Here is a 21,574-nt window from a genome sequence, read left to right on the forward strand (position 1 = left end):
GGTTTAAAATTTAAGGAGAAACCATTGGATAGGACACAGTACCGAATTAGCAGTTAGGAGATCTTAAACCAACCTTGCTCTGCTTGTTTTGACCTTAGGAAATATTAGCAATGACTAACATTTATGGATTTCTTACTACCAGTACCCATTGCCATCAAGTCAATTCCAACTCGTAGTCACCATATAGGACAGAGTAAAACTAGCCCATAGGGTTTCAGAGGCTGTAATCTTTACAGAAGCAAACTCCCACATCTTTCTCCTGCAGAGCGGCTAGTGGGTTCAAACCACCAATCTTTTCATTTAGCAGCTGAGTACTTAAGCACTGTGCCACAACGGCTTCTTTGAGTTCTTATTGCATGCTGTATATTTTACATGCATTAGCTCATTTAATTTTCATAACAACCCTATGAGATATATGCTAATACGATCCTCATTTTATATTTAAGGAAACTGAGACAGGGAAGTTAAACTGCTTTCCCAAAGCCTGTCAGTGAGTAAATGGTAGAACTAGGACTTGATTCCCCTTCTCTTTGAGTAAAAGCCCAAGATCTTAACTATTACACTGTACTGCACAAAGGTCATCTGAGGACACTGGGGCAGGTTGGAACACGTTGTTTACTATTACTGGAGACTAGAGTAAGTGTTGTAGAGGGGCTGGAGATAATGCAAGATGAGGTTAGAAAAGTAGATGGAAGCCAGAAATGAAATTTATTTCTTTGTTGCTTGTTTTTTCTGTGCTGGTAAGTTTAAACTTTATCTAATGGGATGAGAAACCTTGGAAGGTTTTTAAGTAGGGAAGTTACATAATCATATTTGAGTGTTATTAAGGTAACTGTGGCCCTAGTATAGAAGATGAATTGAACGACAGGGAGGCTGTTTGGGGAGAAGCTATGGGAATAATGTGAGTCAGTGATGGCAAAGGTCTAGACTGAACTAAGGCAGTGAAGATGGATGGGATGGAATAGATTGTTTAAATACTTAGCAGGTGAAATTAAGAGGACTTAGTAGTGACCACTTAGATGGTGGAAGGTGAGAATGAATGTGTTGTAACTACCAGAATTCTAGACTTTGGCCACTAGACTGGTATGCCTCCGTTAAATTAGATGGAAAATTGTGTAACTGGGTGTAGGGGATAAAGCAGTTAGTTCATTTTAGGATATGATCAGTTGAGATGCATGGTAACATCCAGATCAAGTATCAACTAGACCGAAGTGGGAAACTATATAATTCAGGAGAGAGATCTGAATTCAAAACCAGGGTTTATTGGCATATATGAGTGAGTGAAATTACTTCAGGGAGTGAGAAATACTCCCCCAAAAGCCTATATCAAAGAGTTATTTATTGCCACTGTCTTTAATACTAGAAAATTAAAATGTGCTAATAACTTGCTAAGGGAAAAGCTATCTAATAATGACCCAGCAATAGTTAAGATTCTTCTAAGGACACAGGGAAGTATTTCTAAATTTTAATTATTTGTTTGTAGGAAATGTGCACTGTTGAAGAACCTAATGAAGAGTTTACTTCTAGACATAGTTTAGAATGGAAATTTCTATTTCTAGATCACAGGTAACTCTATTTTTAAATTCCATAAAGGGATAGTAGTCATTTTGTAATTCTTGAAATTAATGGGTTTCAAAGACAAATTTTTTTTCTAATGAGGACTTTCAAATCTGTTAACCAGTTTTTAAAAAAACAAAAGCCAAAAATTTGTTTTTTAAAGCATTGATTTCTGTTCAGAGTATTCGTCGTTACAGAAAAGTTACAATATTGATTGCTTTATGTGTAATTTAGGGCACCACCCATAATAGGATATTTGCCATTTGAAGTTCTGGGAACATCAGGCTATGATTACTATCATGTGGATGACCTAGAAAACTTGGCAAAATGTCATGAGCACTGTAAGTAGACTTTAATATTTCCGGTGATCAAAACTATTTTTGAATCATATAAGCAGAAATCCTGTTTCTGTCCTATTATCAATATCCTGTTAATAGAAGGTGGGAAAGTGGGAAAATACAGACTTACAACCTTTTTTGTAGTTTTAAAATGTACTGGAAGATTTTACTCACATAACTAATCCAGTAGGAATCATAGAGTAAGTTTAAATTAAAGTTGTTCCTATTTTACATACCGGAAACCCTGGCAGCGTAGAGGTTAAATGCTATGGCTGCTAACCAAGAGGTCAGCAGTTCGAATATTCCAGGCGCTCCTTGGAAATTCTATGGGGCAGTTCTACTCTGTCCTATAGGGTTGCTATGAGTCAGAATTGACTTGACGGCAGTGAGTTTCGTTTTTTTTTTTTTTTTTTTTGATAATAGTACCATTTTATAATATGGCATATAATAAGCCTTGTTCTGAAGTGTATATACTCTGTATCTGGAGTAAGTGAAGTAGATTCCTTTGAAAAATATAATAGTATGCCTAACTATTAGAATACCATTTCATAAATTTTAATTTCCAGGCATGTAAATCAGCCCAGGAATTATGTATAGTAGAGAATCTATTTTATAAAGCTCATAGTAAGTGCTCATTTAATGTTACTCGCAGTTACGTCATTGTTATTAGCAGCAGCAGCAGCGTTATCTCATATTGCCAAGCACTGTTCTAAGCATTTTACATGTATTATCTCCATCATTCATCACCCATTTCTAGAAGATAGGTACTACTATTTTTTCATGAGTAAACTGAGACACAGTAAGGTTAATTTACCCACAATCCCATGGCTTGTTGATGATGGCGTCAAGATTAGAATTTAGGCCCAACCCTTTACCACACTGCTGTTCCTTCTTTGTTTCAAGTGTTTGTTTTAATGATAGGATTATTTGCTTCTGTGGTCCTCCCCCAAAATTCTACACTTTTGGGTGTCCTCTAAGCTTAATTACTTTTATTATGTTTTATGCTGGTCAAATAAACTTTTTTTTTATATGAAAATAAAGCATGTTCTTTAATAGCATCAACTCCAGGCAGCCCCCAGATTATGAATGACTCCCATTCCTAAATCTGTCTTTAAATCGCATTTGAACAGTTAGGTACATAATGTCAGTTAGTAAAATGTTTGTCTTAGTATATAGTTTACCTATCTATGCATAAAAAACATTAAAGAAACACTTCTAGATACACTAAAATATCTGTCATGGATTGAATTTTCTCCCCCAAAACTGTGTGTCAGCTTGGCTGGGCATGATTCTCAGCAATTTGGCAGTTATGTAATGATGTAATCATCCCCCATGATGTGATGTGATCAGCCAATCAGTTGTAAGGGGATTAGGGTGGGATGCAACACCCTAACTCAGTTCACAGCCCTGATCCGATGTAAGGGGTGTTTCCCTGGGATGTGGCATGCATCACCTTTTGTCTTACAAGAGATGAAAGGAGAAAGAAGCGAGCAGAGACAGAGGAACCTACTACCACCAAGAAGGAAGATCTGGGAACAGACCACATCATTTGGACCCAGGGTCCCTGTGCTGAGAACCTCCTAGACCCATGGGAAGATTGATGCCATGACACATGGAGATTTCCAGGGAAAGCCAGGCCTACAGATGTTGAAAGGAGACAAGGACTTTCCTCTAGAGAGAAAGCCTTCCCCTAGATCTAGCGCCCTGAATTTGGAGTTTTAGCCTCCTAAACCGTGAGAGAATAAATTTGTTTGTTAAAGGCGTTTACTTGTAGTATTTCTGTTATAGCAATACTGGATAACTAAGACAGAATTTGGTACCAGGAGTGATATGTCTGCTCTAAGAGATACCTGAAATGTGGAAGTGGTTTTGAAACTGTGAATAGGTAGAGGCTGGAAGAGTTTAAAGGTGCCTAATAGTAAAAGCCTAGAGTACCTTGAAAAACTATTGGTGGAATTATGGACGTCAGAGACAATTCCAGTGGTGGCTCAGAAGGAAGTGAGGAGAGCTGTAACATGGGAGATGGCACAGACGGTAAGAAGCAGCAGCAGAGAAGTGGTGGCAGCAGAACCAGGAGACTGGCACAAGATGGTGCAAGAGGCCACCCACATTCCTGGTGGAGAAGGGTGCCTCTGGGCACTTATTGGTGGAGCTAGGCTTGCCAACCCATGGAGCGAAAGAGCTAAGCGCCTTTGAGCCAAGGCTTATGGGCGGAGTGGGGTGCCTCCAGGCACTTACTGGTAGAGCTAAAGGGCTTTGTAACACTTGTCCAAGCAGAGCAGAGGCCAGGCCGGCCCAAGAGGCCTGAGCGACCTAGAGGCCAAAGAACCAGGAAGCAGAAGCTAAAGAGACAAGAAGCATGGGAAGCAGATTTGCTTTGGTCTCAAAGGGTAGGAGCATGACTACTGGGGCTTCAAAAGGTGGGACCGTGAACTCTGAGGTTTCAATGGTTGGGGCCAGAGCCTCCTAGGTTTCAAAGATTCAGACTTTGACCAACTTGGATCCAGAGTGTGGGGCTGCTGTAACAAGTGCCAAAAGGATGGAGCCAGATACCCTGCCGAAAACTGAGTGAGTGGAGCTGCCGTGCCCAAGGCACAGAAGAACGGTGTCTGCTGGGGCTGAGGGGGTGGAGTCACCACTCAGTTGGACTAGGAGAATGGGGCCGCTTAAAGTCGAGCGAGTAGAGTTGCCATCCCACTGGGCCTGGAAGGTGGGGCTGAAGTTCAGGGCTAAAGGGCCTCCACTCAGAATCCAGAGAGCATGGCCAACACCCAGACTCTGGAGAGCATGGTCACTGCCTCAGTGGTCTCAGAGAGCAAAGGCTTATTTTTAAGCCTTGAGAGCTAATGTAAATTGTTCTGACATTTTGACTTGCTTAGTACTTGTTTTCCCTTCTTTCACTCCAATTTCTCCCATTTGTGATGGAAATGTATATCTTGTACCTGTTCTACCATTGGATTTTGGAAGCAGATAACTTGTATTCTAGATTTTACAGGTTCGCAGATGAAGAGGAATTTTGCACCAGAATGGAATTTGGACTTGGAGTTGATTTAAGATTTTTGAGTTGATACTGGGGTGAATATGTTTTGTATGTGGCAAGGACATGAATTTTGAGGGGCCAAAGGTAGAATGTCATGGCTTGAGTTCTATCCTCCCAAAATATGTGTTAACTTGGCTGGGCCATGATTCTCAGTAATCTAGCAGTTATGTAAGGACGTAGTCATCCTTCATGATGTGGTCTGATGTGATCAGCCAGTCAGTTGTAAGGGGATTAGGGTGGCATGCAACAACCCTTACTCAGGTTACAGCCCTGATCTGATGTAAGGGGAGTTTCTCTGGGATGTGGCCTGCATCATCTTTTGTCTTTCAAGAGATAAAAGGAGAGAGAAGTGAGCAGAGAGAGAGGAACCTACTACCACCAAGAAGAGCCTGGAGCAGAGCATATCCTTTGGACCCAGGGTCCCTGCATTGAGAACCTCCTAGACCCACAAGGAAGATTGATGCCAAGACGCATAGACATTTCCAAGGAAAGCTGGGCCCGCAGATGTTGAAAGGAGACCAAGACCTTCCCCCAGAGCCTACAGAGAGAAAGGATTCCCCTAAAGCTAGCACCTTGAATTTGGACTTCTAGCCTCCTGAACCACAAGAGAATAAATTTGTTTGTTAAAGCCATCCACTTGTATTTCTGTTACAGCAGCACTTGATAACCAAGACATCTTTAGCATAAGAATGTTCTGATGTGCACCACAAGTAGCACCTGTTTGTTATTTGAACCATTGTATGTACCTCAAATTTTTAATATAATAGGCTTTACAGATTTGGTTTGTAACTACAGGTTATACATAAGCTGGGCGTTTGTAACCCAGGGACTGCCTGTATATGGAAAATTTTAAGAGTAAACTCGTTTCACCTGAAGAGAAGACATTCAAGTGATGCAAATAGTAGGCACCAAGGCTTAGTGAAAAGACCTGATAAATACTTCTGTTAACTAGCTGTGTAATTCTGGACAAGCCATTTAATGTCCTCATTAATAAAGAAGGAGAGAGGGATTTCTAGAACAATATATTCTAAGGTGTGTTCCACTTAATGTCAGTCCATTAAAAAAGGGTTTTACGGTCAACGAAGTCTGTGAAACACTTCCTAATCTCTCTCGTGGAGAATCTTGGCATACATTAGCATATGCAAGGTTTTGAGAAGACTTAAGAAATGTATTTAAACAAAAAGCTTCCCAAATTACTTTAACCACAGAACTCATTTTTTGCTTAACATCTGTTAAAAGACTTCAGAATTTATAATCTACTGAGCATTCTTTTGAAAATACTACACTAAACAAACGATTCTGATGTGGGTTAGTTGAGGTTTAGAATTAAATGTCTCAACAATGCCTTACCTATGGGGAGGGGGGTTGGGCAGGTTGAAATCCTGGTGTGATTACTTATTGCTACATTACCCTGAGCATATCTGGGCAGGAGGAAGTTAACAAGGTGAATAATTTATTCTTGAATATTTGGAAGTTTATTGTGTATGAAAAGTACGTAAGCTTGGCTTTCTCTTGCTTTACTTGTATATAGCAAGAAATGGTCATTGAGTTGGGCATTTTGGTGGAAAATCTCTTAATTGCTTGGGTCCTTAAACTATACAAATATAGCACATTTTTATAATTAATGTCTATATTTTTGAAAAGCCATAAAATAATTGTATATGTAACTTCAAATGTAAATGATTGTCTTAGGTTAGAAATAGATTCTTAATAACTAATAATATGATTCAAAGAAAAATATGTTTCTCTTTTCTTCTTAGTAATGCAATATGGGAAAGGCAAATCATGTTATTATAGGTTCCTGACCAAAGGGCAACAGTGGATTTGGCTTCAAACTCATTATTATATCACTTATCATCAGTGGAATTCAAGGCCAGAGTTCATTGTTTGTACTCACACTGTAGTAAGGTAATAATCCTTGTAGAGAATTTGTGAATTACTGTAACATTTTACAATGATTTGGGGGGTGTTACTTTTAGGCCTAATTTTTTTTTTTAGTTAATGAAGTACCAAGTGATTTTTTTCATCTTTTAATGCATCCTTTCTATATACTATTAAATTTACTGAATAGGTATTATGTAGAAATGCAATGGAGGTATTATATAGCATGTATAATTCTTGACATAAATTTTGTATTTTAGAGCAGAAATGTAACTGATTTATGTACCAAAGTCAATCATTATTTAAAAAAAAGAAAAAAAGCCGGGGCAGATAAGCATATGTCCCTTTACTTAGTTCTTCTTAATTTAAGTACTGTTTTATGGAACATTTGCAGTAGCATCTACAACTTTAATATACCTACAGAAATGCAAAATGAATTAAGACAGTACACCGTAGATATGTTTTAGATTTGCATAGAGCATAGAAAATAGTCTAGCATTAGTAATGAATAATTGAGACATATCTGGGACTGTGTATAGCAAACTGAACGCTTGAAACTCTGTGTAGTATTTTAAATGCATGACCATTTTAAATACTAATTTTTTTTTTTTTTTAGTTATGCAGAAGTTAGGGCTGAAAGACGGCGAGAACTTGGCATCGAAGAATCTCTTCCTGAGACAGCTGCTGACAAAGTAGGCTTCTTACAGTTTTTAAAAAATCATTTAATTTCTTCCCTTATGACAAAGATATTATGCTTTGCTATTTAAGTTTAACTTTTAAAAAGCTCATGGGATTCTCAAAAGGTTTTGAAAGGCCTGCCATTTAGTGATAATTAGGTGAAAGTCACATGTGATCTCTGATTAAAAGTACAATTTATTGATTGTGTTAGGCTCTGGCTAGGTTCTTTGTATGAATTACAAAATATCATTTACTCCTCAGACATACTTTTCTGGTAGATAGTATTCCCATTTTAAAATTATTGAAACTGAGGCTTCAAGAGATAAAACAAACACACAAACCAACAAAACTTTTCTAAAGATACATGGCTGGAAAGTTATAGTCAGGATTTGAACTCTGGTGTCTCATTTCATTATGGGTAGAAGTGGAGCATATTAATTATTTATTGCTGCGTGACTCAGCACTCCAAAACTTAGTGACATAAAACAATACATATTTATTCTGCAGTTCCTTTGAGTCAGGAATCTAAGCATGGTTTAGCTAGGCCTTCTACTTCAGAGTTTATTGTGAGGCTGTAATCAAGATGTTGGCTGGGGCCACAGTCATCTCAAGGTTCAACTGGGGCAGAATGTATTTCCAGGCTCATTCAGTGAGTGTTGACAGAATTCATTTCCTCATGGACAGTTGAACAGAGGCCCTTGGTTCCTTCTTGGCTGATGGCTAGAGGTTGCCCTCACTTCCTTGAAAGGTGGCCCTCTCCATTAGAGCAAGCATGCAGGAAGATCCATGGAGAGAAAATACCAAGATGGAAGTCACAGTATTTTGTAACCTAATCATGGCAGTGATTGTGGGGACAGTGGTGGTTTAGTGGTAGAATTCTTACCTTCCATGTGGTAGACCCAGGTTCAGTTCCTGGCCAGTGCACTTCATGTGCAGCCACCACCCATCTGTCATTGGAGGCTCGTGTATTGCAATGATGCTGAACAGGTTCCAGTGGAGTTTCCAGACCAAGATGGACTAGGAAGAAAGGCCTGGCGATCTACTTCTAAAAATCAGCCAGTGGAAATCCTGTTGATCGTAAGAGTCTGATCCCCCATCTGATCGTGGTGATGGTATAGGACCGGACAACAGTTTTTTCCATTGTGCATGGAGTCACCATGAGTTGGGGCCAACTCAATGGCAGCTCACAGCAACAGTCATGGAAGTGATATCCCATCACTTAACCTATTTTATTTGTTAGAAGCAAGTCACTGGGTCTGGCCTACACTTAAGGAAAGATTTTATACAATGGCATGAATACCAGGAAGCAGGGGTCATTGTGAACCATATTAAAGTTGCCTACCATGAGCAGTATTTTTAACCTGCAGAAAATAAACAAGTTAAATAGCTAGCATGCTGGGGGATAATATGGAAGATATTATTTAGCACCTTCTATGTGACAGGCATAACTCTGGATATTGAGAATATAGCAGTGAATAAGTGATCGGCTTTGGCAGAATCAGCTGAGATGGGCTCAATTAAATGAGGAGTGAGAATTTAATGTTGAGTTTAATAACAAGTATCTCATTGGTGTTCAGTAATTGCAGATTTGGTGGTGTGGTATTATGGGAGAAAGCCTGAGTAGACTGGGTGTAATAGAGAATTTTCTGGGAGAAGAGAAACTGGAGACAGTGGGTAAGGAGTTTTGCTACAGAGAGGAGAAAAGTAGGGCAAAAGTAGGAAGAGAAAATGGGCTTAAAGGAAGTTGGTTTTTCTTTTTTTTCCAAAGATGGGAGAAATAATAGCATTTTTGTGTACTGTTGAGAATGGTCTGATGAAAACAAAAATTGATGATAGGAGAGACAGGGATCAGAAATTCTAGGGCAGTGTTCTTAAGTAGGTAAGAGAAGATGGGATTTAGTCCACAAGTGAAAGGATTGTGTTAGCTAGGAGGACAGATTATTCATCTATAGTACAAAAAAAAAGAAACTCTTTATCTTTGAGTCGATTTCAACTCACAGTGACCCTGTAGGACAGAGTAGAGCTGCTCCGTAGGATTTCCAAGGAGTGGCTGGTGGATTTGAACTGCTAACCTTTTGATTAGCAGCCAGGCTCTTAACCACTGTACCACCAGGGCTCCTCATCTATAGTAGGGGGTTGGCAAACTATGATCTACAGGCTAAATCTGGTTTTGTAACACCTATAAGCTACAAGTGATTTTTATACTTTTAAATGGTGATAGATAAAAGAAGAATAATGGTGTGTGACACATGAAAATTATATCAAATTCAAACCTACGTGTCCACAAAATAAAGTTTTATTGGCACACAGCCACACTCAACTGTATTATATATTGCCTATGGCTGCTTTTGAGCTATATAACGAGTTGAATACTTGTTACAGAGACTGTGTAGCCCACAAAACCAAAAATATTAATTATCTGGCCCTTTACAGAAAAAGTTTGCTGACCCCCCCTGATCTACAGTAACATGAAGAAAGGTAGAGTGTGTGAGTATGGATACTGGTAGGTAGATGTAGTAGTGGGAGCTTACAGTGCTCGTCAGTGAGTAAGGCATTCTGCCGCATCACCCTCTTCCCGCCTTCATAGCATGAGTAACTTTGAAATCATATTGTTCATTTATGTGTATGTGTATATATGTATAAACACATATCTATGTATGTATGTATACATATTAAGGAGTCCTGGTGCATAGTGGTTATGTGCTCTGCTCCTAACCGAACGGTTGGTGGTTTGAACCCACCAGCTGCTCTGCGAGAGAAAGATGTGGCAGTCTCCTTCTGTAAAGATTACAGCCTTGGAAACCCTATGAGGCAATGGGCTTTTTTATACATTCTTTATTGTTCTCCTTTTATATAAGCTTCTCTCAAATAAAAACAGAGACATTGTTTCTTTCTTATTCACTGCTGCATGTACAGGGCCTTTAAGAGAATATTTGCTCTATTACAGTGGGAAGGAAAACAAAAGATGGATGTATTAGTATACCTGCTATATTAGAAAATAGGATTATATATTTGTTGTTGTTAGGTGCTGTTGGGTCAGTTCCGACTCATAGCAACCCCTACATACAACAGAATGGACACTGCCTGGTTTTTTGCCATTCTCACAATTGTTATGCTTGAGCCCATTGTTGGCAGCCACTGTGTCAGCCCATCTCGTTGAGGGTCATCCTCTTTTTCAGTGACCCTCCACTTTACCAAGCATGACGTCCTTCTCCGGGGACTGGTCCCTCCTGATAACATGTCCAGGATAACATGTCCAAAGTATGTGAGATGAAGTCTTGCCACCCTTGTTTCTAAGGAGTATTCTGGCTGTACTTCTTGTAATACAGATACGTTTGTTCTTCTCGCAGTCCGTGGTGTATTCAGTATTCTTCGCCAACACCACAATTCAAAGGCATCAGTTCTTCTTTGGGCTTCCTTATTCATTTGGTGGTGGCAAAGTGTTATCTGTAAGCCTAAGGTAAGGCTGTCAACTGAGAGAGATGGAGACACAGGTGGACCAGGTATAGAATTATTATGAAGACTGGGAAAGTGAGCCCAGCAGAAAAACTTAACAGTATTGCTGCTGTATCGAGTGTCCATTTTAGGTTGCCTATAATTGTTTCTCACTTCGTAAGCAAGTGAGCTAGAAGGATAGGAGAGTATGGTTTAAAAAAATTTTTAAAAACTTGCTGCCATCTAGTTGATTCTGACTCATGGTGACCCCATGTGTTAACATAGAACTGCTCTCTAGGGTTTTCTTGGCTGTAATCTTTATGGAAGTAGTTTGCCAGACCTTTCTCATGTGGTGCTGCTGGCCGGGTTTGATCCACCAACCTTTAGATTTGTAGTCAAGTGCAAACCACTTGCGCCACCCAGAGACCATAAGTAAACCTGTTGCCATGGAGTAAATTCTGACTCATGGTGATGACTCCATGGTTTAAAGTGGGATTTTAATTTGTACTATTGGAGTGTTACAGTGTCTGACGCAGGTGAAGAGATTGAACTACAGGTAAAGTGGAAGAAAAAGGTTGTTGGAGAGTGTAGGATGTTGAATGAGTCATCCATATGGATATTGAAGTTTTGGAGAAAGCTTGAAGTTGGAGTAAAGGAGAAGATTGTGGGCAGTCGGCGCTGATGTTCCAAATATGCTTACAATACCTTGCACATAAACTAAAGCATCATTTCTGTTTTGTTGTTTCTTCAAATAGAGAAAGAAGGCAAACTTTCTAGCTATAAAAAATAAATTTTCAATTCTTTACCTTGCATATGCACAGGTACCTTTGCCTTGTTATGGGTAAAAAGTTTTTTTCTTTTTTTTAAAGCAAGCAATATTGCTAATTTGAATCTCTGAACTGAACCACAAGAAAACATTTATCTTACTCTGTCTCCTTAGAGCCAAGATTCTGGGTCTGATAATCGTATAAACACAGTCAGTCTCAAGGAAGCATTGGAAAGGTTTGATCACAGCCCAACCCCTTCTGCTTCCTCCAGGAGTTCAAGAAAATCATCTCACACAGCAGTTTCTGACCCTTCCTGTGAGTACCCTCACTTGAAAGCAGACTTCCTTTAAAGAGCACTTGTAAATTGTTTGTGTTAACTGGTATCAGCATTTTTCATCAAGTGCTTCTTTAAAATTATGTTTACATTTTTTAAATGTATTAACCTTTCAAGTGAGAAGGAGGCATAGTGCTAACATTTAGCAAAGAATTAAGTTTATCAAGTGGCCTATAAAATATATAGGTAGTAAGTTGGTACCAGGGCCAAGTAGTCCCAGGCACTGGATTAAGGCCCCAGTCTCTTCAGGAACATGGGTTCAAATCCTACCACTGCCAGCTTGTTCAGGGTGATTCTGAAAGAGCCCTGGTGGTGAAGTAGTTAAGCGCTGCTAACCAAAAAGGTCAGTGGTTCGAACCCATCAGCAGCTCTGCAGGAGAAAAGATTTGCTCCCATAAAGATTACAGCCTAGGAAACCCTATGGGGCAGTTCTACTCTGTCATAGAGGATCACTGTGAATCAGAATCAACAGGACACCACACAACAGCAAAACAGTGTTGGTAGTTTGGTTTTAATCATCCCTCAAAAAGGAAGTCAAACCATTTACTCCTTCTTTGCTTCTAAAGCCAGTGAGTGTTCTTTTAAACCAGTTTGCTTTTTTGAAAGTTTTATAGTGTTTCATTTTTATGGAAACCTTCATAATTGTCATTAAATTAGCAGTCATTTTTAAAGTTTTCCTATTTCAAATATTTTCTTTGACCTTAAAAAAGACAGAAGCTGAAGAATGTAATCAGTTGCACTGAATTATAAACGTAGAAGTTATTGAAGTGGAGAATGTTTTGTTGTGTATACTTTCACCACAATAATATATATAAATAAATTGAAATGAATCATCTTGTTGTAGTGGACTTCACTTTTATTGAATGGTTAAGAAAAAGAACTCAACCATTTTTTACTCATGCATTTTGAAATTAATTTTTCAAAATTGCATTTTCTAAAGCACTTTATGCTGTTCTGTTTTTTTTTTGACCTAGCAACACCAACAAAGATCCAAACAGATACGAGCACTCCTCCCAGACAGCACTTAACAGCTCATGAGAAGATGGCACAAAGGAGGTCATCATTTAGTAGTCAGGTAACTCTTTAGTTAACCTCCTTCTGAATAAAGATTTACTAATAGGGAAAAAAATCATCTACAGAATTCCATTTATTCATTGTCCCTTTGTATAAAGATCAGAATGGTTGTTGATATATAACATTTACTCAAGATCTCCCTTTTTTTTGTGAAATTGTTGTCACAGATAACAGTCCTTTTAGCTATTTTTCAGGTAAAATGTTAATTTTTTCTTCAACTGTGAAAAGGTGATAATTTAGAAGCTTTTTATATCTGAATTCAAATGCCAGCCACCTTCAGTTAAGTCCAGCCAACTTTTATTGAGGAGCCCATGTAAGGTACTGTGGTGAGTGCCTTGGAAGATAAAAATATAAATAAGAAACAGGTCTTTCCCATATAGAGGTGGAGACATACCTGTGCTCACCTAATAAAAGTATGAGACAGATTGAAAGTTCAGTCATAAAAGTATCATGTTGATATTTCTGGTGGAAGTGCTCACATACGGGAACAATCATCATTCCAGTGTTATTTATTTTGTTTCTAGTCCATAAATTCCCAGTGTGTTGGTCAGTCATTAACACAGCCAGTGATGTCTCAAGCTGCAAATTTACCAGTTCCACAAGGCATGTCCCAGGTATTTTTTGATTGTTTGTTTGTTTGAATTGGGTATTGTAAGATGATAAATTGCTTTTAAGCTAATATAAATTTCTTTAAAATATAGTTTTAGAAGTGGTGAGTCTCAGCTGGGGGCATTTAGAATATCTGGGGACATTATTTATTATCATGATTGTGGGGTGCCACTGGCAGGGGCTAGGGTTGCTAAATGTCCTCCAGTGTGCAGGACTGTCTTGTACAACAAAGAATTGTCCTGCTTGGTATACTACAACACTTCCCATTGAGAAATGCTATAGACCTAAAGACACTAAAGGTGAAATATAATTGTTCGTTTTGTTCTTCTAATGGATATTAGAAGATTTGAGTAACTTCATTCACATATTCTTCATTCCCTTGTTCATATATAGGACATTTATTGAGTTCCTTGTATGTGTCAGATGTTACAGGTGTTGACAGTGCAAAGATGAGTAAGATGTAATATCCATACTAGAAGACTTTATTACATCTGGAGGGCACCTAGATAACTTTCATAGTGCAGGCTAGAGTCATATAGGCTGATACGTGAATACATGACATGGACCCTTAATACAGCCTGAGGAAGTGAAGACTTTTCCAGAAGAACTGTTGCCTGGCCTAAGTCCTGAAGGAGGCCTGAATATAAAAATCAGGAAGACAAAGGAGAGGTATTACAAAAGCGACACTAAGTTACTTTTGATTGTAGTTTCCCAGTTTGTAATTTATGACTGTGAACTCATTTAATGCCTCAAACACATTAAAAATACTGCTGAGTAGTAGTAAGGATGGTATAAAATTTTCTGATTGCTTTGTTTGGCATTAAATACACCTTGATTTAGCAGTATCTTTTTTTTTATTTTAGATAATGATAATTAACAATAGGTAAATATGTTGATGATGGTATAAATTACCTAAAATTCCTAATCTTGATTTCTATAGTATACTGTCATGTAACAGCATTATAATAGCACTGTTTTATTAAATGTTATATTTAGTTGCTACCATTTTTATCAGTATTAAGTCCTCAAATCCTGTTTATTGAAGTGTCAACAGGATTTTTATGTAAATATATAGGCATTCTTTCAGTATCATTAATTCATTGATCTCAGCATACTGAATAAACATTTCTTAACATTTTAAAGGTGTATTTCAATATTTCATTTTAAAAGAGAATTAAATCACATCTACTATGTCAAAAATGTTAGTGAATATTCAAATCTCACATCTTGTTCAGTGATTAAGCCAAACTGCTTTGCTTCTTGGTTCTGTGGCTTTATTTCCTGTTATCCTGCATCTGTGTTTGTTTCTGTTTTCTTATTTGTACTTCATAGAAATCCTTTATATCCCTTATAAATTGTGACAGTATCATTTTTATCCAAAGGTACAATTTAACTTTAGTTACAATAAAAATAAATTTAAACAACGTAAATATACATTTTTATTATATAAATAAAATAAAGGCATGAGGGAATTGAGGTATAAATATGTAATCTTTTCTTAAACTTGTGGTGTAGTCCTGTATATGATACAGTATAGTTACTGTCAACTTCAGAAGCCAGAGGTGTATGCCTTAAAAAGTAATATTCAGTGTCCGGAATACAAACTTTAGATGACAGAGTAAAAAAGTTTTTGGTAAGCATTTCTCACTTTTGAAGTCTTCTCTTTGTAGGAGACTATTTTAAGATTAAGACAGATTTCCACTAAAGTGAGACTCTCTGCTCTTACACTTTATCCTATGTACTTATGATTGAATATTTACGGAAATATATTAAATGAGCCTGTATAGACTAAAGATGTGAATCATCAAATGTAGCTAAATTACAAGCAGTAGAAAGTAGGAGCTGCTTATAACTCAGATTAAACAAAAAAAAATGGGTAATGGTTATAAACACTGGAAGCAGAATAACTTATGTTTCATCCATTTGTGCATTCATTCATTCGTAATTGCTTAGTCCTTACAAATATTTGTTCTGTACTTGTCTGAGAACAGTTTTAGGTGAAAATGTCATGGTTGGTTATCTCTTTTTGGTCACCTTGGGTACTGCTATGATGTGCACACAGAGGACATTCTAGGGATGTTAGAATTTGATGCAGCTAATTCTAGGTGCTGGATACTTCATTTGTTAAAGAGTATAAGCGAAGCTACTGGAGAAGCTGTTTTTTTTCTTCCTCCGTATCCACCACATGTGATCCATTGCCTCCACATAAAATAAAGGATAATGAGTAAAAGAGCAGCTAATTGGGATAGATTTCGTATGCTTTATATGACAAGGTACTGTTTTCACTGAATTTTTAATAAAAATTAATAATGAGAATGTCAAACTTTGTTTTATATTATGTAGCTGAACCATATGAAACTGCTGGTAACTTAGGTAAAAAAATGTCAATTATCAGCAATTTGAAATGGTTCAGCCTAATACATTAACTTATTTAATACTTAGGCAACCCCATGAAGTTGGTGCTTTTATTATCCCCATTGTACAGATAAACTGAGGCTGAGAGAAGTTAAATGACTTGTTCCAGTTGCGTGGTAGAGCCACAATGTGAGCTTGTATCTTCTGACTCCAGTGTATACTTGTATCAGTCAAGATCCACTTAGGAGTCAAAAGCCAGAAGCCACACCAGAAATTTGAATAGGGATAATACAGAAAATTATTGACTGGTAGTAGGGATTAACTACTAAGAAGAATAAAGAGAACTCTAAAGAATATAGGAATAGTAGATATAGAGACAGCCACTATAAGGCAGAAAGAAAGTATCTAAGAAAGGAACAAACTTGGAAAGTTCTCCGGCCTCTAAAACCTGCCTTGCCCTCCACCCGATGACAGAAGTTATACTGAGGTACCACAGGCAAGGGCTGCAGAGCAGGAAACCACCTGCTAGAGTGCTGGCCAAATTGGCTAGGAAGCTACCCACTGGCGTGCAGCAGGACTTGGAAGCTGCCCACTAGGATGCCAGTGAAATTTGCTGGAAAGCCACCTACTGGGGTGCTGATGAGACTCGCTGGGAAACTGCCTGCTGGCAGCCGTGCTGGAAGAGTAAGAAGGAAAAGCGCCAGAACCGGGAAGGAAAGCCCCTTCCTGTTGCACTATCCTTCAGGTACCCTCCACTGATAGGGTTTAATTTGTGATCGTTGGCAAGGACAAATATTGACAGGGTCTAGCTCCACTATCACAAAAGCAGAGCAAAGATTTCTGGATTTGAGAATCCAGCCGAGAGGTAATACACTGATACTTCGCATAACATTCTTAACTCAGGATATACTGCTTACTTTCCACATTGTACAATTATAAGAAATTATAAACTATGCTTTACTTTTTCCATGCATGGTACTTCAGTTTCAGTTTTCAGCTCAGTTAGGAGCCATGCAGCATCTGAAAGACCAACTGGAGCAACGAACACGGATGATAGAGGCAAATATCCATCGACAACAGGAAGAACTAAGAAAAATTCAAGAACAACTTCAGATGGTTCATGGCCAGGGGCTGCAGGTAAGTTATTCTTATATTTGAATACAACAGTTAAAATCTTGCATCCATATTTTGGTTTCTTGGGAAAATTGACTTTTCTTATTTGACAGCTCAGTAATATTAATTGGTTACCTATTCAGTGTGATTTCGTGTAGTCTTTAAAGATAATTGCTCATAAGGGTATTTCCATCAACATCCTTGTTTCTCTAGCCTAATGGAATCATCTTTTAGCAGTTGAGTTTTTAGTAAGTTTAAATCCAAAATATAAAAACTGTATTTTATATAAACTTCTAGGTACATTTAGATACCTATTGCCATCAAGTTGATACCGCGAATCATAGCAGCCCTGTAGGACAGAGTATAACTGCCCTATAGGGTTTCCGAGGACCAGCTGGTGGATTTGAACTGCTAACCTTTTGGTTAGCAGCCGAGCTCTTAACCACAGAATTTATAAATCAGTCATCAGCAATAGTTTTAAAATAAAACACCAGGACATAGTAGATATGTGCCATATTAGTATTACCTGGTCAACTAACAGGGCCAGTATAAAATTACATCTTGAGACTAGGACTTTGGTAAATAAAAACTACTTCTACCTAATACCATAAATTATAAATGATAATCTATGCTGCTAGTCCACAGACCTTTGAGTAGCACTGAGTTAGGGTAATGCTAGCTGATGTAACAATCCCCAAAATGTAAAATGCTCAAACATTTTGAAATTTGTAACATGTTTTCTAATAATTTGAAACACAGTAGGGTTAAGAATCACTAGAAGAATGAAGTTTCACATTTTATTCAATAATTAATTTACAAAACTCATTTTAATGTAATCTTTATTTTAAAAGATGTTTTTACAACAGTCTGCCCCTGGATTGAATTTTGGCTCTGTTCAACTTTCTTCTGGAAATTCATCTAACATCCAGCAACTCGCACCTATAAATATGCAAGGTCAGGTTGTTCCTACTAACCAGATACAAAGTGGACTGAATACTGGACATATTGGTACAACTCAGCACATGATACAACAGCAGGCTTTACAAAGTACATCTACTCAGGTAATGTTATCAGGTATAATGGGTTATGAAGAGTTCAGTGATTAAAATGTGTATCATTGCTAAAACAAAGCTCTATCTTGGAAAATACCATATTTTAAATTTTAATAGCAGTTAGCAAGTACAGTATTGAGAATGATCATTAAAATATTTTTTCAAAAAATTATGTTTGTGTTGAATGTCAAATGTTTCCAACATTTTGACATTTAAAAAATGTTGCAACTGGTTTAACAGGTCTAGGCTAAATTATACCAGGTCCATGTAACTTACAGCCTACTTTTATATGTTAAAAAGGTTTGACTTGCAGAGAGGCAGACCAGGAAACATGTCACCACATGTGCAGAGTAGACTGTTGGGGCGGTGATGTTTTAACCAGTGTTCCTGAATGTTTCAGTAATTGGTGTACAACTGTGACTGTAAATCCCAAGGCTTTACATGAGGTATACAATGTCTAATAATGACTTGGTCACGCACTCCTGGCATTTAACAAATTTTTCATGTATGTTTTCTATCTTCCTGTTAAATTATGCTTTTTCTAAAGTCATAGATTACCTTCCAGCAGGGTATTCAAGTCTGTTTCATTCTCGGTAACTACAGGTCATTCCTCTGTGGCTAGATTTCTCCCAGAGTAAATGCTGCCACTTCTTTCTCTGTCATGTCAGCTATTATTAGAGCAGTGAAGAGTAGAAGTTATGCTTTCTGCTTACATTTTTGTCAGTTAATCTATCTATAAAATCTTTTCTTTTCTAGCAAAGTCAACAAAATGTACTGAGTGGGCGCAATCAGCAAACACCTGTCCCCAGTCAGACACAGAGCGCTCTCACAGCCCCCCTGTATAACACTATGGTGATTTCTCAGCCGGCAGCAGGGAGCGTCGTCCAGATCCCATCTAGTGTGCCACAGAACAGTACTCAGAGCGCTGCGGCAACTACTTTCACTCAGGACAGACAGATAAGGTAGTTGTCGTTGGTCATTTTCAAAGTCATAGACTGATGGATTAAAAAATGGTTTTAGTTTGTTGCTCACTACAACCAGTGTTCTTAAATTTGAAATAAAAACCCAGAATGTATCCATTGTTTAAAGGTTTTATAATAAAAGGATAACCAAAAATTTTGTTTCCCATCCAAAAATATGCTGCTAAATATTGTAGAATCCAGATTCTTCAGTACACTGTTAAAAGAGTTTTATGACAGCTCTGTCTCATTGTGAAACTTATATCTATTCAACACAGATGCTGGAGAGGTTTCATATAGAAACATTGATTAGGGGTTGTACTACCACAGTTTATGTTACAGAATAAAAGTAGCTCATCTTTTATTAAGTTCTGTACTAAGTGCTCAAAGTACATTATCTCATTTAATTCTTATCTTCCCCTGCCTGCCCCCCCCCAAAAAATGTGTTAGGATCCTCTTTTATCTCTCAGATGTGAGAAAACAGAGGCATGGTGGTTTTTAGTGATTTGGTCAAGAGCATATAGCTAGTTACAGGGAGTGGGGGAGGATCCCTGAGCTCAGACCTGGTCTTCAAAGCTCAAGTGCTTAAACATATACTTTCCTAGGCTTTTGTGAGTCATTCTAGAAACACAGCCTTCTATAGCTTATTTTAGTGGGAAGACCAGATAGCTGACCTAGAAACAAACTTTATGAAAACAAACACCATTTGTATGTTGGAAAGCTGTCTTTTAACAGCTATAGAATTTCTGTAGTCTTAAGTATCCTATTTTGGGTGTGGTTTTATTTTTTACTTATTTTACTACAAGTAGGTTGCTGCTTTTATAGTGCAATTTTGCTGTTGTATTAGAACATGTAATATTTTAAATTAAAATCCTCTTAATAATTTCCAGAGACTAAAGAAGCAGATCAGAGATAGTGAGAGCAGGGAGAACGAGAAAGTCTACCTTCCAACTCTTAACGCTCTGAAGTTTTTCTAACATTCTAAAAGGAAGCACTGTGAACGTGTGCCATAGAAATGCAGGCTAGTTGTAACACCTGAAGAAAAATGCATCACTCTAGAATATTGATGTGCGTTTTAGAGGGTATGATTTTGCAGCTATTTGTAAACCTGTTTCTTTGAGGGAAAAAAACGTTTCAGCAAACATCTGAGAGCCTACTTAGATGAGTATGGCATAGTTCTTGCCCCAAGAACTATATAACAATATAAAGGTAAACAAATAAATATTATTTGATGTGATAAATACTCAATAGGTGTTTAGAAAGGAGGAAGTGAGCAGTTTTATGGGTCAAGGCAAGCAGATTAAGAGAGAATATGGTCAAGGAAAGCATCGTAAAGGAGGAGATACCTGGCCTGAGTCTTCAAGAGCTTGCCTTTGGATGTGGCAGGGAGTCAAGGGAGGGTGGGTGTTCAGGCAGAGAGCAGTATATACAAAGCCACAGAAGTGTGAGTAAGCAAAACTAGATTGAAGCATATGTTTTGCTGCCTGAAATGGATGCAGTATTCTTATCACATTTGTCAGTGAGCAGCTGAGCAATTCAGATACAAATTTCTTTTAAATTTACGAAGAAATTAGTATTTCTGTAACTAAGCCATTTTATAAATGTTATGTGTTTCTTTGGGGGCAGTGGTGGTTCAGTGGTGGGATCCTGCCTTGCTTTCAGGAGACCTGGCCAGTGTACCTCATGCACAGCCACCACCCATCGACAGAGGCTTGCATGTTGCTGTGATGCTAAATACATTTCAGCAGAGCTTCAGACTAAGACAGACTAAGAAGAAAGGCCTGGCAATCTAATTCCGAAAATAAGGCAGAGAAAACCTTGTGGATCAGAACGCTTGATCCACAGCTGATCGTAGGGATGACGCAGGACCGAGCAGCAATTCGTTCTGTTGTGGTTTGGAGTCACCGTGAGTCAGGGCCAACTCCACAGCAGCTAACAACTGCAACAGTTGTTTCCAGTTTTAATTTTTTTCCATTATAAAGCACTCGGTTCTGAAGTATGTAAAATACAGTATTTTCAGGATTGAAAATAAATGTCTTGTGGAATGTATAAATAATAAAGTATGCCTCTGTACTAAATTTAACACTGCCAGGTACTTTAAACAGTTTGTAATTGCAGTTATGTCAGGCTACATCTATAGCAGGGTCCTGTCAGTTTCCTCATTGTCTGACCAGTGTTAGAAACTAACTTCCTTTCGAAGAAAAAGCAAATAGAAATAATCTTGTTGCCCAAAGAGGCATCATGTTTTGCTCGCTTTTTTATTAAAAAAGAAGGAAGGAAAGATGGAGGGAGGGAGAGGGGAAGGAAAATGAGTGAATTCTAACATGGTGGGTACTTTGCTGCATTGATAAATTTATAAATTGAAGGTACTTTTATTCACTG

The 21,574-nt window shown here is 37.9% G+C and overlaps 1 protein-coding gene across 9 annotated transcripts in view; it reads left to right on the forward strand.

The window, feature by feature from the left end:
* CLOCK (clock circadian regulator) overlaps positions 1 to 21,574 on the forward strand; it is a 147,254-nt gene that overhangs the window by 115,993 nt on the left and 9,687 nt on the right. For all 9 annotated transcript variants that reach the window (XM_049886890.1, XM_049886888.1, XM_049886889.1 and 6 more), the window contains 10 exons: positions 1,484 to 1,566; positions 1,792 to 1,898; positions 6,696 to 6,843; positions 7,433 to 7,508; positions 11,870 to 12,011; positions 13,005 to 13,105; positions 13,629 to 13,718; positions 17,053 to 17,205; positions 18,033 to 18,242; positions 18,990 to 19,195. In XM_049886890.1, the coding sequence (XP_049742847.1) occupies positions 1,484 to 1,566; positions 1,792 to 1,898; positions 6,696 to 6,843; positions 7,433 to 7,508; positions 11,870 to 12,011; positions 13,005 to 13,105; positions 13,629 to 13,718; positions 17,053 to 17,205; positions 18,033 to 18,242; positions 18,990 to 19,195 (1,316 nt within the window). The remainder of the gene's footprint in view (positions 1 to 1,483; positions 1,567 to 1,791; positions 1,899 to 6,695; positions 6,844 to 7,432; positions 7,509 to 11,869; positions 12,012 to 13,004; positions 13,106 to 13,628; positions 13,719 to 17,052; positions 17,206 to 18,032; positions 18,243 to 18,989; positions 19,196 to 21,574) is intronic.

This window comes from Elephas maximus, chromosome 5 (genome assembly GCF_024166365.1).
Source record: "Elephas maximus indicus isolate mEleMax1 chromosome 5, mEleMax1 primary haplotype, whole genome shotgun sequence".
Taxonomy (NCBI): Eukaryota; Metazoa; Chordata; class Mammalia; order Proboscidea; family Elephantidae; genus Elephas; species Elephas maximus.